Source organism: Ruditapes philippinarum, unplaced genomic scaffold, assembly GCF_026571515.1.
Source record: "Ruditapes philippinarum isolate M1 unplaced genomic scaffold, ASM2657151v2 ctg2898_1_1_1_1, whole genome shotgun sequence".
In the NCBI taxonomy this organism is placed as follows: Eukaryota; Metazoa; Mollusca; class Bivalvia; order Venerida; family Veneridae; genus Ruditapes; species Ruditapes philippinarum.
In genome coordinates this window covers 81,948-101,548 of record NW_026857691.1, presented here as the reverse complement: position 1 = coordinate 101,548, position 19,601 = coordinate 81,948, and the positions used below count along the sequence as shown (strand labels likewise).

General features: G+C 32.6%; 1 protein-coding gene across 2 annotated transcripts; it reads left to right on the top strand.

Annotated features, from left to right (window-relative positions):
• The first annotated feature begins 3,463 nt into the window (after positions 1-3,463).
• LOC132750605 (uncharacterized) lies at positions 3,464-11,233 on the top strand. 2 transcript variants are annotated; one of them, XM_060740615.1, is made up of 4 exons: positions 3,464-4,154; positions 6,729-6,887; positions 7,707-7,899; positions 8,170-11,233. In XM_060740615.1, the coding sequence occupies exons 1-4, from the start codon at positions 3,645-3,647 to the stop codon at positions 10,833-10,835; spliced, it is 3,528 nt and encodes a 1,175-aa protein (XP_060596598.1). In that variant the 5' UTR covers positions 3,464-3,644; the 3' UTR covers positions 10,836-11,233. The 2 variants fall into 2 exon arrangements, with proteins under 2 accessions (XP_060596598.1, XP_060596599.1); XM_060740616.1 differs by having other exon boundaries at positions 3,465-4,154; positions 8,176-11,233.
• Positions 11,234-19,601: the final 8,368 nt, after the last annotated feature.

Sequence of the window (19,601 nt, the reverse complement as noted above, 5' to 3'; positions counted from 1 at the left end):
ATGAGGTGGTTTAGTAAAGAATTAAATGGACATGCATGTACTTGAAAACAAAGTATGGTAAATCACAAGAGCCACTGAGCATTAGTACTTTAATGTTGGACATTTAGATGTTGAAAATATTTTTATTTTATTATTCCGTTAACATATCTTATTAAACAAGAAAAAGACATGTTGTAAAGGAACTCTATTGAGGTTTATTGGCATGGGTCTTGATTTCTTTCCGGTATTTGAGCTCAATTTGATGTAGGCCTTGGTAAATAACACCCAAAAAACAAATTCAGGCTTTTGGACCTTCCTGGAGTTTTTTAGGCCGTTTATTTGAAAGGATAATGACCGTGTAAGTGTAATCTTTAATGCGTTTATATGAAAAACGAACACTTCAAACAACAAACAAAGCGATTAAACAGACTAAGAAGTGTTCACCAAGACGCATTAAACGCATCAAATCAAACATTATTCTCAAACAATGAAACCAAAGATAGACTTGATAATATGCTCAGTCATGTTCTGTTACTAAATGGCTGTACATGTGTCTAATATGCAAGCACACATGATTTCAATTTTCAAGTTAAAACATGTGTAATTCATTCGTTGTCTCTGTTGCTCAATTTAACTAGGCTACCAGCGTGATGAATTCTGTATTTCAGGTCATTTCAAAGCTAGATAACTTTTTCACAAGTCTGCAAAACCTTTTAACATTCATTTTTATCCTTGGTCACAAAACAAAATTTCATTGAATTCCATTTTATAGTGAAGAACTTTAAAAATAAAATAAAAAGACAACACCTGTATCATACAATTAATGAGATTTATAAAATGTTTTTACTCGGAAACGAGATAATAAGTCAATCATATATATATATATATACATGTATCAAACATTAATTATATCTTCTTTATTTGCAACTTATATACATAAATTTGAAAGAACACTTGTCCAAAGTTAACGATTTCAAAGTCAAAATGTATATATATATGTGTCTTTATATTCCCTTTTTCAGTTAAAGTAAAGTACAGAGACTGAAAATCCTTTTAAAAAGAGCATTTTAAAAAGCAGAGAATTAGGTAAAAAAATAATTAAAAAATACATACGCACTCAAAAGATATCAGGTATATAATAACTAGGCCTTTGCCGCATTGCTAACCTCGATTGTGAATCATTGACCTTCGGAAGAAAAGCAAATTATTCAAATTAAAGGCAGATAGTTTGAAAACTCGACGATCCCCATTTTTCGCTTTGATTGTTTCTGTTGTCATATTCCATGATTATGAAAAGTTTAGATAAATTCTATTGATTAAATGTTTAGACATGCTCTAGCATGCGCCTTTACTAAGGGGCCGATTTGATTTATTTTGGGGCCTACTTGTCTCCTGGTCGTGACTTATTATCATTTGAACAACCTCTTGTTAATTCATTTCGATGTTTGATTCGTAAGAAATAACAAAAATGACTTCAATTTCAAAATTGAAACTGGCGTACAATAAACGTTACAAAACATGCAAGGTCATATTTTATATTAGACCACGCGCAAATGAACTGATAACCCTATCTATCTATAATTTCGAGACAGCTCGAGTTGTCACTGAAAAACAATGTCTCGTTTCGTTTTGATATGGTTCTGTTTTGATAAGATAAAGCCAAGACCTTGTTTTAAGGTATACTGCACCAAAATATTTCAAATGTAATATCTTAATTCTAACTAACCTAATCTGTTTATGGACGGCAATGGTAAATCCAAGCCTCCTTTTACGCCCCTCCCCTATATCACCGGCCTAAACAAAACGCGACATGAAAATGATGCTTTGTTAAGAGTTTAAAACAAGGGTTGGGTCCATGCTACTTTCAATATGGCACTTCCATACTATTAGTAACAGTGTTGCACGGTCTCCGAAATATATGAATGCGATTGCCCTTAATGAGCAACTTTACGAACATGTAATGAGAAGCTGTATAAAGCCTTGTTGTATATCACAAATGGGAGCTTTATATACACATTTAAAAAGCACGCGCTTTTAGATATATTTTATAGCTATAAGGTCGTCATCGGGAAGTTTGTCAATTATGCTATTGATTTATCAATGGTATGTATCGAACAACAATAAACAAACACGTCTTATAATTCATTCAACACGCTCTCTAGCTAACAGATAGGGCAGTCCAGTGCATTAACTCACTAAAGTGTTAGAGCATTACTTCCAGACGCTTGCAGAAATCGTGATCACAAAGTAAAAATGATATCGCATTTTATTCTAATTTTTACATTTTCATTCATTATCGTACATGTATCTAAATCGACGTGAACAGATGCATAAGGCGTCTTAATGTGCATTTCGGTGGGTGATATTACTTATCCGGGCTTCAAAGAACAACAGCTGTTTTACTTTTATGTTTTTTTTAAAGTAACCTTAAAAGTGAATTTTTAAGATGAACTTTTCATTGCTAACATTGATCTTTAAAAGATTTACACAATGTACAGCGTTAAGCATGATGTAATGGTTAAGGTTTTTAGTACTAATAGTCAAAGTAGTTTTTTTATTTTGCAAGTTACAACCTTGAGAATTAGCCACTTTAAATAGAGGACATGCTTGTAATGACCTTTCCCGGGCTTGTCAGCTCAATGGGTTAGCTTTAGTTTTGATAACAAGTCCATGCATAAAATGCATTTTGAACCCATACTTTACGTAAAAAGTATGAGTCCACAAGGAACGTGAACACAATTTTCTAATGCTAAATATCGGTCAAATTAATCGCATTGAGTTTGTAACATCAAATATTTGTTAATTACGATAAGTACTCTATATTTTGCTTGACTGTATGAATGAATATATTTGTTGGATGCAATTCCAGAAAATGAGGATGAAACTCAGAAAAAAATTGCTTATTTTTTTTTATTTTTTTTTTGTATTTTGAAATTAACTTCAAGAAGATAAACACATGTAAATAAAGATAACAATATTGTTGAAACTGAGCAAAATGTTAATGTTATTATACTACAGAAACAACACAACTTGTCAGGAGTAGGAGTTGGTACGCTGATATTTAAAAGACAACACAAAATTATGTTCTCTATTCGTGTTTGTGGTGCAAGGACTATTATTTTACTGCATGCAATTAATTTGCAATATGAATTAGATATTCCCAGTTTATTGAGAAACTTGTAAATGAAACTATATGTCACAAAATGTAAGGAAAAAACATTCAAAACATTTTTTCCTATTATGATATTTAAGGAGAGAATTCCAAAAAAGCTTTTCAAGCTTCCTACTCAATCTGTAAATTGTATTTTATGTACCTTACTATGTAAATGTATAGATTATAAATAAATATTGTTTTAACAAAAATGATATTTTAAAGTTTTTTTTATAAAGTTGTCGTATACAAGTTTCTCAATAAACTGTGAATGTTTAATTCATATTGCAAACTAATTGTGTGCAGTGTAAGATAATTTAACAGGTGAAACCCCTGCTGGACTTAGATTATTTAAGCTCACACAGAGAGGACAAGAGGGAAACTTCAATATAAAGTTTTGACAATAAAGCATATAACAGTTGTATGTTACATAATATTACTTTGAGTTTATTTAGATGAAATAACGAAATGGACATTACTGATATAATTTGAAACATAAATAATTTTACATAAAATGTCTGATTACAGATCTAAACTGGATGATACAAAATTCCATAATTGGATAAAAACTGGTTTAGCATTACTATACACAAAAGAGGGACTTCGTGATATTGTTTTAGAGGAAATAGAAAAATTCAAGCAAAGAACATTTCAAGACATTTTAGCGAGACTGAATCTACCTAAAGATAGTAGTTGCATCGAGTGTTCAACAGGGCAGCTTGTGAGGAAAGAATGTTCAGAATCTCATGAATGTCCTCAAAGTGGATTATGCGAAAAGTTTAGAGATGAGATTAGGCTGGCACACAAGCACAATAAACCTTCTTGGAGAAATACAGATGCTAGAAAATGGTGTAACGATTCTTGGCAAATTGCCAAGTGTTTTATGCCCAGGGAAGGGTATAAGGATAAAAATTCATTTATGGAAACTGATTTCAATGGAATCATAAGCGTAATACTAAATTACAAACCATTCCAAGATAAAGTGAAAGAGGACTTGACACAGAAAAGCAATGCATTTGAAGAGGTATCTTGTCTATGTTCATTCAAAAAGTAATATTGACCGGTTTAAAATCAATTTTCTATATAAATAGTTTAAGATTTAAAACAAAATAATGAAAAGTGGACACCTTGAATTGCGCTCAAAAGACAAAATTTAAAATTGGAGCACACGCGATCTTATCAATATTAAGTATCAAAACGATAGATATTAAACATTCATTGCCTTAAATATGTATAAATTATGTACAATCAAAAGAAGTCTGGGATTTAGTCATTCTATTGTTATTAATTTCAGGCAATTATTGATATTTTATTGGTATTTAAAAAGTAATATATTTTATTTTATTCTTTATTATAGTCTCATCAATGTGATACAGTATATACAACATATCATATATAAAAAGCATAATTAAAAAGAAGACACATTGTCACTCTCTACAGAGTTATAAGAGACTTTGTATATGTTAATATCATAAATACAAGTAAAATCGTTATAATTACACCATTGAAATGGAGAATTAAAATTCACATATTATAGTACAAATATAATATTTTCATCTATATATGGGACATTCATGATTGAATATAGTATGCCTTAGTCATGTTCTGGATATGTTTAAGTAAAAACATGGATATATAGGATGTAATTTATTGTATGATGTGAGAATTTGTATATACAGGACATGACTAGGTACACGTACATGTTTATAGGGAAGGTGACCAAATTTAAACAAGGAAGTATAGGATATTTCAAGTAGGGACATAAATGTATATGATCTGATCAAGTACATATTTGTAAGGGACATAATCATGTAAGAATATGAGTATAAAGAATGTTACAAGTAAGAAGCCGGTATCAAGTACATGTTTGTAAGTAATCTGGTCATGTATAACAAGTAAGAACATAGATGTTTAGGACGTGACTAAGAATATGTTTGTAAAGGACATGGCAATGTAAGAGCATAAATATGAATCCCGGTCAAGATCGGCACTTCTTTAAAATCAATAATATAATTGTAATCTTAAATACAAACTTATATTATCCGATAATTATGGCGTCCCTCCCTCACACAATTTAAATATTCATTTTAACTTTATATGTATAAGTTGGACAAGTTTAAAATTAAGATGAAAACATTTTTACGTTATTTTTATTCTAGCTTCATTGCAAGGGATTTTAAAGAATAATTCTAGATGAACATTTTTTTTAAATTTGATTTTATCCCTCAGTCATAGAAAATAGCATAGAAGAATGTCTCAGCCGAGAGTCGTCTTTCTATGTAGATATAAGTCGCTAGAAATCACTCTTGACAACAATTTAGTTTTGCAAAAAAAAAAAAGATAATTATAAATCTTATAACAAATGGTAATAATCAGATTGAATGTACATCAGTGGATCTAGTTATCAACCGAAAAACATAGCAATGCACAGATTCCACGTACCTTTTGCACAATTCTTGCGTTAATTATTTGCATATTTCTGCGTTGCTGGACATGTACGGTGATATCTCACACGAATTATCGCCCGGAATCATCAACCTGTTTGACTGCCGCCTGAAAGCCAGCCCGTCTATCATAACAAGGATTTTCAAAATTAAAGATCTGTTAAAAATATGTACATTTGTGTCACTCAATAAATAATTCACTACGTGTCATTATATACAAAGTTCGAGTCTGTTCTTATATTATGACAAAATCAATATCTCTTACGCCACATTCACTTTCGCATTAATTCATTTTCCTAATTGATTATAACTTAATAAAAAAGACTGCAACCTTTCAAATTTTGTCGATTTCTACTTTATTCATATTCAATGAAATAAATAAAAAAAACTTCTCGAATTCAAGATTTCAACTTCACGAATTAACGATTTCAACTTCACGAATTCACCGTTTCAACTTCATGAAGTTGAAATCGTGAATTCATGAAGCTAAAATCGTGAATTCATGAAGTTGAAATCGTGAATTTATGAAATTGAAATCGTGAATACATAAAGTTGAAGTTGTATATATATATGTAAAAGTACTTAAATTACGATTTTAATAAATTGTACGTGATAAACTATGTCATGGTTCTTAAACGTCCCGGTTAAATGAACAACCGGTCGCATGTTAATCTGTTTGACACTTACCGCCTGGCCAATCCAATTATTCAAAGGAAGTGTGCAATACAAATTGTGTTATATAATGTAATACAGTGGTCATAAAATTTTATATGTAACACATCGCTGTTTCAATTTAAATAACTGAGGAAAAAGTCGTCTAATGATACATTAAACAGACGGCATGTGTATGCCCATTTTTGCCATTGAATTATTAGTCCAGCATATTTTCGTACATCCGTTATAAATATCAAGTCACGTTTTCAGGACTTACCGCTTTAGTTCAACCCAAAATCAATGTTTTCTGGTGAACATAACATGAAATGGCGTCTATTAAAGCCTTAAAGTATCAGAAACTGTAGTCATCGTTTTTGCCCTACGCAGAATGCACATGCGATAAATACAACATTCGTTACTATGGAAAAATCGTATTGTAAAAAGGTCTTTTTATTAAAAAATAATATACATATATATATTAAGTTATTGCAATATTACAGGCAAGACGTATGTCAAGAGAGTTTCGGCATTCAGCGACGTGTGAAGTAAGTGACGATGAATTTACAGAATATTCACGTATTCTAGAAACGATACTTACAGACCCAAAGTATTTATCATCAAAGGCATCAACAAAAGCAGCATTGCAAAACATAGCAAAGGTACACATTTTTATTAAATGTCGATATGAACAAATGGCATGGCAGTTTTATTCAACATTTGTTATGAACTATAGTACATCTACTGTATCAAAGTTGATATTTTGTGCGTCAAAATTCGCAAAATCACAAGTTTCAAGACATATTGTGTCTATAATCACGAATTACTTTTTAAATATTATCTACAGTTATTCCCTCAAAATATTGTAAATAGTAAAAAATAAGTAGTCAACAACTAATTCTATAATTCCCTTTAATATACCAACGTTTTGACTGAACAGCCTTCTTCAGGGTACATACATAGATAATAAACAAATAACAGGAAATTATGTCAGCGTCACGTGACGTCAATAGCGACGACGTGAAAAATAATAAAGAGGTTGGCGTGATAATCATAGACAGGATTAATTTAGAGCATTATAGGGACATGTAAATTTGCAATCTTTGCTCGCTGCTATTTGCTTACTGATCTTGGAATTCCTGCTTGTAACCGGGTATTGTCAGTCGGGTATATCAATGATTCGTTTGTATTAAAGAATTATCATCAGGTTAGATATTTTACATTTGTCTTTAATATTCGTCTTGATACGGAATAATACAGAAGGACTTTGGATAGTGATTTTTTTTCTGGTATATTCTTGAGTTTTATAAATTCGCAAAAATCGCAAATACTCTATGCCGCGAAAATTTTTACCACGCATGCAGTACTAATTTCACTCACAATTATTTTGAACAAGCGCCTTTTTCACAGCTGTATAAAAGTCTTTATATTTTCACCAAAGTTTTAAAGATTTATGAAATAGATGCCATATATAATTTCAGTTGAAAGAAGAGTCATGGACAATAACTTTCATCGTTAAAGATTTAAGATCGTTGTTCAATGCAGAACTTGGATTATATGCAAACAACACTTCAGTTTGTCGGGCTTTGGAGCACTTGTATAACAAACTTGACGATGTAAAAAGGGCAATCGAGCAACTAAAGATGCCATTGTGCCATTTGGCATCGTTACAAGGTACTGATATTAAATTTTACCCTTAAAACCTGAGGATACATGAAATGTCATTATGTTATTTAGCACATAAATCGCTACACGGTGCTTGCATAAATTCTTTCTCTTTAAAATGAAAAAGAAATCATTTTTGTTAATAATTTTATTTTTTCTCTAAATTATTCATTCAATTTGTATAAAATATAGGTCAAATGGAGCAGTATTAAGTACTAATTATCCGAATAATAAAAGTAGCCATGTAAGTGCAACAATTGCTTTTGTTTTTACTTACAGATGCAGATTTTGCCAAACGGCTTATTGAAGTATATCAAGATCAGTTTTCGACATTACCAATTTCTGCTTTGTTAGAAGAAGAAGATGCTCAACTGCTAGAGTTTTTTGTTCAACCTACTTTGAAGCAAGTAGATCATCATAATGTCAAAAGTAAAAGTGCGATCATTAAATCATATAAAGATATCTTTTCAAAAGGTGGACAACCTTGTAGAAATATTTATATCACGGGAGAGGCTGGAATAGGCAAAACAGCATTCTGTCAACGAATGGTTTTGACATGGTGCCATGCTAAATCTGGCAAGACAGAAAATCACAACTTTTTGAAAGAAGATATTGATGCTTTAAAACAATTTAGTTTCTTGTTTTACGTTTCCCTTAGAGAAACAAGATTATGTCACGTGAAAGAGATGATTGAACAACAATTGCAAGTATTAGCAGATACTCATCATATTGGACAAATCTTAGAAAACCAAGTCTGCTTAATTATTCTTGATGGGCTTGATGAATGGACTCACCCAACAATACAGGATACATGTCCAAATAATCAAAAGCTGCCTCATCGTCTGCCGTCCAGGAACTGCATTTTCATCACTACAACTAGGCCATGGAAGCTAGAAGTAAATCGGTTAAAGACAAAAGAAATTGACCAACAGATCGTATTGACAGGATTGGATAAACAAGCCCGTGCCAAGCTAACCGTTACGGTTATTAACCGTTTAAACAAGAATTATGATGAGCCGAGGAAACCAGAAGATTTTAAGGAAGAAGTTGCATTAAACAAATTAGATACAATCTGTGAAGTTCCAATCATATTGATGCAGTTAATTTGTGTTTGGTTCGATGAATTGACACTCGGCAAATCAAAATGTTTGATATACGGCGGGACGGTCGATATGCTTTTCAAAAGGGCTTCCAAAAACAAAGGTGGTCAATGCGCAGACGGTGCATGTCTAAATCAGACGCAAACTCAAGACGATTTCAATCGAAATCTTCCAGAGTGCTTCATCTCGTTACAAAATATCTTAATACACAAGTCACTTCTTTACAAGATAGGCAACTTAGCGTTTCATAGTCTTTTTGGGATTCCAGACGGAGAATCAGCATTAACCTTTGAAAGTTCCAGCGGTAACATTTACGATATATCAGTCGGTGAGATGCGTTATTTGCTGTCTGTAGGTATCTTATCAAAGAATAAAGTAGTTGGTACGCTCTATCAACGACAACAGAGGCTCAGTTTTCTTCATAAAAGCTACCATGAGTTCTTTGCAGCACTCTACATTGCCATGCAGGAAGATGTAGCTTGCGTAGAAAACAAAATATTTACCACTTGTAAAACTTTAAGGATGTTTCTTACGTATGAAAATATGTTCATCTTTCTGTCAGGTATGTGCCCAGAGCTTGTTTTAAAGTTAGAGGCAAAGATAAAACTTATGCTACTTTCAGATAAACAAATCCGTACGTACAGGTCTTTTGCAGATTACAAGTTTGGATTTGTTGTTATGCTACCACCGTTTAGCATTATAACAAATCCGAAATTTAGTGACGTTCGGGATGCCGAAAGGTTATTGCAATCTTATCAAACACTTGCTTTACAATGTCAAGAGGAAAGTCAGCAGACCGTAGGTAGAGGTGTACAGTTGCCTCTTGAAGATTTTTTCTTACCAGAAACATATTCTGATAATCTTCGGTCACTTTTTGAATCAAACAAAGGTATCCTGAAGTCTATAGCGACTGAAAAATATCATGACGACCTGCTCGAAATAAGGAATGTTGAAAAGATATCAATAAATTTCCATAATAACTTTGACAATGACATGGAAAAATATTTGGGTTGTTTGAACTCTTCGATAGAAACTTTAGCATGCTTATCTATTTCAAATGCTCGTGGCATGTTTAATTTGGTCGAGTTGCAGTTCCCTAACTTAACCTCTTTAGACCTGTACGATATTTCACTTAAACACCAAGAACTTATGGATCTATTTGAATTCATATCGGACAAGTCAGATTTGATCCAACTATTGCTCTTTCAAATACGATGTTACGAGCACAAAGAAGAATGTATGGGAAGCAGTCTCAACTTGTCGAGTCACAATCAACTCAACTTTTTACGTCTACACCATTTGTTCGAGTATGGACAGCACGAAACAAGAGTAAATTGCACAAGTCTTGACACTTTGATATTTGAGGACAGTAGTACAGCTACTCATAAAACATCTACATTACTGCTCGATATCAAATGTGCACCTCACCTGTTTGAATTAACACTTATAGGAATTTCATCTGTGGATACGTTCAAGACTCTTTTATCGGTTCTTCCATCAATCAAACATCTGAGAAGATTATCATTATATAACTGTGATTTTGGAGACAGACATGTAGAATTTGATGCAGAATTCCAAAAGGAAATAGAACTGATATGTTTACTGAATTCAACCATGACTTTAAATTCTTTTGTAAAATTTGTTGATAGTATTCCGTTAAATACGGATAGTGTTATTTCGGTTCACATGCAGAGTTGCATGTTTAATATCGGAGACAATGAGAGATTAGCACAAGAAGGCGTTGAAGCAGCAAGCCGCTACGTGAGGTCAAAACCAAACTTCCATGTCGTCGTTTGTGAACCTTTTAAATTTCATTTTAAGGTATCAAGTAGACCCCATTATTAAATCCTTGCTACAGGTATGATACCATCACATGCAATCGTCGTTCTCGCTTCGGGGTTTTCCAATAAGTCTTTGAAGAATACATTTCTGCTTCATCCACTGCCTATTTTCATAAGTTGGAGGAACACTCTAACATTTCTCAGTGTCAGCCTATTATAAAAGGCGGAATACATTTGTGTGTGACAAGTCAAGTTCTGATATAAGTAAACATTTTCATGAATGACTATTAGATCAAAAATACTTGGTATGTTTGAAATTCTGTTCATTGCTATGCTCATTATTGGTCGGTTTGCAATAAAATGGTAATGCTGTTAATTTTCTTCGTAGTGCCAATACTAGCTATTAATGACGGTTGTAAAAACACGTTTGTGTTCTGATAAAATTGTTAATGGTATATGGAATATGTGTTATTTTCTGTTTATCCCAACAGTAAAGCCCTAAATTTTATTATCCTAACTCCGAAATTATACCTATTTCATACAAAGAGATTATAGTGAAGGCCGTCGTTTTAAACGTAATAAATGACAGTGCGTCATCATCAAATGACGGTTTAAAACACGTTTGTTTTATGATAAAAATATAAGTGGTATATGAAATATGTGTTTATTTCTTTTTATCCTAACAGTATAGTCCTTGATTTTATTTATATTATCCTAACTCCTAAATCATAGACATACAAAGAGGATTTTTTTCTGATGACCGATGGTAGGAAATATATGTAGGTATTTACCAGTATATTTATCGAGCAATCTTGTAAATGAGAATAATCATTATTTAGTACAGTGGTCCGATTCTATAACAGAACGAAAAATCATTTGCCTTTCGTTTGGGCGGTTATAAGTTAAAGAAATCACTAAAATGTCATTAGAATAAGCTGTGAAACTCCACCTACCAAAGTATTTGCACTGCATGGTAAAAGCTCTACCTAAATGACGAAAAGTGGCTTTCATGAATACCGTTTTGATTTATGTCTCATGTGAAACTTTTTTATGAGCTGTACTATAAAGAAATAATCATATTCTTCAAATTAATTATTGCATTTTTAATGTACTTACTGTTTTCTTTATACAGTGTAATGAGTAAAACACAGCTCAGCTCTGATAAATATAGAGTGACGCGGTTTGACGAGTCAACTATTTCTGTAATCATTATGTTATCAGTAGTCAAACATGGAAGTGATGTTGTAAGAAATATAGAAAATAATTCTTGATATTGACAAGAATGTTATATGTGTTATTCAGGCTGATATGCAACAGTCTGAATTATACCTTTTTGCAAACTTCACAAGTTTACCGGTAAAATTTTCCATTTCTGTTTTTCTTTTCTTTAGATAAGTTGGAACGAAATATTTATGCACTGTATAAACATTACCTAGTAGTTTACCGCTACATATGTCTATACATGTATAATTTAATAGTTAGCTAATTTAACATATCTACGTATGTTCAGCAATTCACATTAATGTATAATCAAAAAAACATCTTGTGAAATTCGAACTCCTGACAGCATGCTTTATTTTGTGCAATCTCGGCTATTTCACCAAGTTCGCCATCCTGACATTTATCTTTCAGTGTCAAATCTACGGCTATATTTGACTTTTTAGGACCTGTTTTATACCTTTGTAAACGACTGTCGTACATATGAAATGAAATATCACTCTCTCATTGTTTAGCGAAAATCTTTTTCTTTTTTTCAAACTTTTGGCATAGGCTTTTTTAAAAACGGTAGCCAAGTGGCCAAATATTTGTGGCTGTATAAAATGAACCCCGTGCATGGATTGTTTGCGTAAGCATGTGTACGAACGGATTGCTTTAAGTTTTATCTTTTGTATCTAGTTCAGTTTGGAAATTCTGTATATTATTGTCAAAGACAGTTATATCAAAATATCTCCAGCTAAGATCATAATGGCCATAATTGGTGGTAACGCTCACTGAATTCATGATAACATTTATTTATGCCAACGCAGAATCTGCGATGAGGTGCCATAATTATAACGGTTCACCTGTGTGTGAACACTGGTCCAAATTCAACTAAACTTGCGAGGTTGTTTCTTAGGTTAAGGGCTTCCATAGTTGTTCCAAAAAATGATTACATGCAAAATTATAAGAATATTTTTAAAAGCTTCTTCTAAAGACTTACAAGGCCTAAAGCCTAGATATTTTGTATAAGGCATTGTCATGTGGATCCCTACCCAGATTGTTCAAAGTAAAGCCCTGGCGTTAAATTTGACCCCGCTCCGGGTGTAATGTGTTTTCCTTTTATGTATATAGTAAAAACAATTTAAATCATTTTCTTCAGAACAACAAGGGCAAGAGCTTAGATATAGGCATAAAACAATGTCTAGTGAACCTTTTTTTAAGGTTATTCATATAGAAAATTTGGTAAAAGTAAGCCATGCTCAAGCAATGGCATTTCTTCAAATAATAGTTAAATAATGCGAGGGAAACAACTCATATTGGAATGTCTTTCGTACATGTGTACATGTTATGCATTTTATTTTTCATAAAAACGATTCAAAAGCTGGGAGTAAGTCATAAGTTCATGACCTGTTTGCTTGCTTTTCAGAGATCTTTAGGAAATAAGTTTAAGTCATTACCCCTGGCACTTTGCATGGATATTGATAATAATGTTTATAATAATTTGAGCACATTATAAGGTCATTATGATTTACGCCATGTATGGCATGTTAAACGTTGCAAAATTCAGTACATTTTTTTTTGGTACAATATCTATATTGTATAATTCTAATTTTATATTCTATACCATAACATTTATTCAATTCTATTGATATTGTGATATTTTTCTATACATATATTTTATATTTGAAAACAAATATTCTATAATTAAACATATTCATTAAATTTTTAAAAATATGTATTCAATAATTTGAATCATGGGATAGAATCACAATTTTGGTTTAAACATATTTTTATTCAGATAATATATACATGTTAATAATTTACAATCTTAGCAGAAAGGAATTGGACCGAGAGCTACAATAGCTCATAGTAGTCCTCTCCTTCAACAAAAGCAATATGTTTACATAATACATGGCTTATCATAATTTTAATTAAACCCTATAAAGAAAAAAAAACGAAGAAAGAATAAATAATTACAAATACATGTATGCAATTGAAAGAAAATAATAAAGAGAAAGATGGAGAAAAGAGGAGTTTGCGGATGTTTCTATATCATTTGTCGTTTTGGTACGAACATCATTTATGGAAAAAAAACTTGTGTGAACACTATGTTGTATGACAACTAGTATATTACATATTAGAATCTTTTAGTATCTCTTATAAATTTATGAACAGCGGCAAAGATAGCAGTGTTGGAGTCCGCAGGTAAAGCAGGGTCTCCATAAAGAATAACATGCAAAGTTGGAGTGCAAAAGTTGGAAAGAGTGTTTAGTAGATTGGGACGTAGATGTACATATTTTGGACAAATAAAGAAGAAATGATAAGAATTTTCAACCACCCCACAATCACACAATGGAGACTCGGCAATATTCTTATCAAATAAATCAGATGCAAGAGAGCTACAATTGGTTCGAAGTCTGGTATGCATTATTTGGTATCTCCGCTCACCATAGTAGAAGAAGTTCGGTATATTTGATACTTCACTTTTAAGACTGCGCTTAAAAGCGGCAAGCGTAGGAGCATTCTGGGTTTGAACTGGAAGGGCGTTGAAGTCTCTTATTACAGATGGTAGAAAGGATTTATAGTAAAAATCTGTGCGTGATCGAATGGTCTGTATGTCTTGGGCATTCCTTAAGGGATATCGATGTTCGGAGCCAACAGAGGAAGGGACAAGATCAGAGAGATAGTCTGGAGTGAGATTATTTTTCATTTTGTAAAATAAGATAAGTTTGACAGTTTTCACAATTTTCTAACACGGAATTTCATTAAGTGGTTCAAATCAAAACGGCTGCGTGCTAGAAAAGCACTGAAAAGGATATCGCGTGAGAGTACACTTAGCATAGTAAGCCCCGTTAAAACATTAAGCACGAATTTCTGACAAAGCGTTATCATCCTGATCAAACTGTGGAAATGATCAGTGTCACTGATAAATACTGCATATGCTTAATCCTCCTTATAAATATATACGTATGTCTAAAAATGGAAATAGATTTTAAAGTCTGCAGGACATATAATCGTATGATAATGGTTTTTCATTCATATACCCCATAAGAACCTATGTGAGTATATCACGTAAGATAACTAAAGTATGATCTCAATGTCCATATTCTCTTGTTCATATGAAAGATATTTGTGGAATCACATACGAGGACCAAGAGGTGAACTTCATGAACAAAAACTCTATATATTTATAAAAGATGTATGAGAGGATAATGTAAGATTAGTAGTAGATCATTTAGATGTACATATACATTAGTTGTTATGGAACAGATATGAGGGGGTCAGCTTAGATGACCAGGAGGTCTTTCAGAGTTATAAACACTCTAGTTCTTATAGAACAGATATAGGGGATTAGGTTAGATGAGGGAATAAGTTAGTGGGGTTTGGATATACACTCTTACAAAATATTCTCCTTGATTAATTATTTTACAGCTATATGATCTTGCATGAACCATTCATACTCGTACATATTCTAGGATAAAAAAGAGTAGACCCTCTGGTCATCTTACGTGATCCCTTACATGAGTTCAATGTGAACAAAAAGTATATGAACAACCTTGCAATCCTCTCGAAGTCTTCCATGAACCCCTCATACATGATAATAAACTGAATAGAGCATGTACATCTAGAAAACCCCCTAGTCGTCCTACCTCATTCTCGTATAAATGTTTAATTTTTGAGTATTTGAAGATTTAGATGATCCCTTGTCAGCTTATGTGATCCCCTTATAAATGTGCTATAATACTAGTTAGTGTACAGAAACATTTTTATAATCATTTGGCCATTTTAAGTAATTCCCCCATACATGTATGATGGCTAATTTACGCCATGTCGTATTTTTGCGTCTTCGCTTCAAAATGCGAAAATGCGAAATCACGAGGGTCTTTGTTTTCACTTTTTCGAACTTTCGAGGCAAAAAAGCGAAAATACGACAGGAGGGCGAAAATATGACAGATAAAATCTGTCGTATATTCGCATTGCATCTGTTGTATTTTCGCCTTTTCACGTTCAAAATACAAAAATGCGAAAACACAAAGAGATGACAAAGTATAACTTTGTAGTCTCTTCGCATTTTCGCTTTTTTACATTGTTATATTTTCGTATTGTTGCATTTTCGCTTTTTCGCATTGTAACAATTTCGCATATTTATCTTTTCGCATTGTTGCATTTTCTCTTTTTTCGCATTGTTACATTTTCGCGGTCCGGTTGTACATGCGCATGGAGACATCAATCTGAAGAGAATACCTAAATGTTACAGCTAATGACATTTTTATACCATAAGTTTATTGTTTCCCTTCTTGTTTCAAAGCGTTAAGTACTGTAAACTAAGAGAAACACAGAATATAACAATATAATCTAAATACAATATACTTATTGATTTTTTACGAATTTGAATTGTTCTAATTTTATTGATATTCGTGCAATAAGGGAAAGATTGCAGACAGAATGACTCAATTGATCATTGTGATCAGATATTACAAAACTTAATAATAATAATAAAAATAATAATAATAAAAATTTGATGTCTCCATGCGCATGTACAACCGGAACTAATAATAATAAAAATTTGATGTCTCCATGCGCATGTACAACCGGAACGTGAAAATGCGAAAATGTAACAATTCGAAAATGTAACAATGCGAAAAAGTGAAAATGCAACAAGGCGAAAATGTAAACAAGCCAAAAAGCGAAATTGCAACATTGCGAAAATGTAACAATTAATGCGAAAAAGCGAAAATGCTCAGAGACGACAATGTTTTCGCATTTTTGTATTCTGATCGCGAAGGCTAAAAATACGGCAGATGAAATGTGAATATACGACAGATTTTATGCGTCGTATTTTTGCCCTCCTTCTGTCGTTTTTTTTTTTCGCTTTTTTTAAATCCAACTTTGTCGTCCCTTCGTGTTTTCGCAATTTTCGCATTTTGAGGCGAAGAAGCGAAAATACGACATGGCGTAAATCAGCCACCTTATAATACTGCTCTTTGTAACGTCGTTTTTCATTGGATAATCGTGACGTGTATATTATTAGTTATAAAGATTGTTGACAGGTTATATGGACCTATATAAACGGCTATTTGTAAATATAACCCGATCCTCTAGGCGCGGGTTATATTTACAAAAAGCCGTTTATATACGGCCATATAACATGTCAACAATCTTTATAATGAATTTATAATATAGCAAGCATTATTGTTTTAGAGAAAAATGTAAGATTTCTTCATGAATCGACAGCAGCCGTGTATATAAACTATATAAACGTCACGATTATCCAAACGTGCAGTATTATAAAGATTTTTATTACCCTTCCAGATTTTTTCCGCCTTTTTGATTAGATATTGATCACCCGAAAGAAATTGATATTACCGAGCCAGACGGGTAATATACACACACTAAATTTCCCCGTTGGGTACCCCACGTTCTAAACAACATGCGCTGTGGTGATGCGCGTACGGTTTGATTTTACGCGATGTAAATTCCGATTTACAAGCACTTTTTAACTGTCAAATGATAAATATTTACCAAAATAGAGTAATCATACATATTCTCATCAGTATTGAAAACAAATATGACCTTGTGAAAGCTTGATATTAATTCCAAAAAAAGTGCGTTCAACAGACTACTCCTTTTCTCTTGTTTACATTCGTTAGGTTCGAAAGAAAATACGTCTTGTATTTACGTGACGTCATGTAGTGATGAAGGGGTACCCTAAAGGGAATCTTATTTCGACGTTTCATTTGAAGTAGCAATGATTTATTTTAAAATCGTCTTAACTCAGCAGGGGAAGGGTAATAAAATTATTATTTTGGTTTTGGAGTGATATATGTGGATATATTACCTGCCAAGATAAAATATCACCCTCGCCTAACCGCTCGGGTGATATAAAATCTTGACAGGTAATATATCCACATATATCACTCCAAAACCAAAATAACATATAATATACACGGCTGCTGTCGATTTATGAAGATATCTTACTTTTTCTAAACAAAATGATGCTTGCTGTATTATAAATTCGTTTAAAAGATTCCTGACATGTTATATGGACCTATATAAACGGCTGTTTGCAATATAACCTATTTACGAACAGCCGTTTATATAGGGCCATATAACCTGTAAAAAATCTTTATAACTACTAATATGCATGTTTCATATTGACGAAGTAAAAAAAGTTATTATGTACCTATAAATTTTCTCCTAAAAATACACACAAATATTGAAGCGCAAATACGCTTCAACGGATAGAAATTTCCGTATTATGTTAGTGACAAATACGGTACCATATATGGAAGTGCCGGACTATTTTTGACGTTGGTTCCGATCTTAGCTTTGTATAACGTTGCATTTGGAAACGGGAACCAAAATTATTAAAGGCGTGGCCTATTTGCAAGAATTACGTATTCATCCGTCAGTCATGAATTTATTTCTTGACAACTACATTTCATTTTCTGAATAAAACGAAAAGGTATATAATAAAAGGAAAATTATGTTGTAGCAGTTTTCTGGGGCCATGTATTTTGCTACTCGCAACGTTGAAAACTTTATATCTTACTCGACCTTCGGTCTCGCGAAATATCATTTTTCCAACGCTGCATGTAGCAAAATACAAAGGCTCAGAAAGGCATTACAACATAATATTCCGTATATATTTACAAAGCGTACATTCTTCCTGTGATTAATTAGTATTGTACGGTTTGGGAAATGACACAAACTCGTACATCAATAAAGAAAATTCAATCCAAATAAAGAGCTGCCAAAATTATACTTAATAAGCCGATTCGTTCCATACGAAAGCCTAATAGTGTCAAATAAAATAAAAAAAATAAAAATGCAAAGGCGTTATAACGCGAATAAAGGCATTATTACGCGAATCAAAAGGCGTAATAACGCGAATAAATGCGTTATAACGCGAATCAAAAGGCGTAATAACGCGAATAAAGGCGTTATAACGCGAATCAAAAGCGTAATAACGCAAATAAAGGCGTTATAACGCGAATCAAATGGCGTAATAACGCGAATAAAGGCGTAGCAACGCGAATAAAGGCGTTATAACGCGAATCAAAAGGCGTAATAACGCGAATAAAGGCGTTATATCGCGAATCAAAAGGCGTAATAACGCGAATAAAGGCGTGATAATGCGAATCAAAAGGCGTAATAACGCGAATAAAGCGTAATAACGCAAATCAAACGGCGTAGTAACGCGAATAAAGGCGTTGTAACGCGAACCAAAAGGCGTAATAACGCAAATTAAAACGCATTATAATGCTAATTTAATACCATATTTATACTAATCAAATTGCCTAGTTACGCAAGAAAGGAGACCAATATTGATCTGAATTTATTGCTCAAGATTTAAACTCGTATAGAATAATACAATATACATTTACAATAACTATCATTACATTTGCACTGTAATAATGCAAACTATTTGTCATAAACTAATGAAGACCTTAATATTTGCCAATATAAGATGACTTGGTGACTTATAGGTCATAAAGTATTACCTCCTTCAAATAACAATCCCCCTATGAAGTTTGAAAATTGTGGGCCAAATGGAACTTAAGTTATACTCCGGAAACCAAATTGCTAACGGACGGACGGACAGACGGACGGACGGACGTTCCAACAT

Excerpts from the sequence above, each read along its gene's own strand:
- LOC132750605 (XM_060740615.1), top strand. The coding sequence starts at position 3,645 with ATGTCTGATTACAGATCTAAACTGGATGATACAAAATTCCATAATTGG. Across the intron at positions 6,888-7,706 it reads CATTGCAAAACATAGCAAAG|TTGAAAGAAGAGTCATGGAC; the intron begins GTACACATTTTT and ends ATATAATTTCAG. Across the intron at positions 7,900-8,169 it reads CCATTTGGCATCGTTACAAG|ATGCAGATTTTGCCAAACGG; the intron begins GTACTGATATTA and ends TTTTACTTACAG.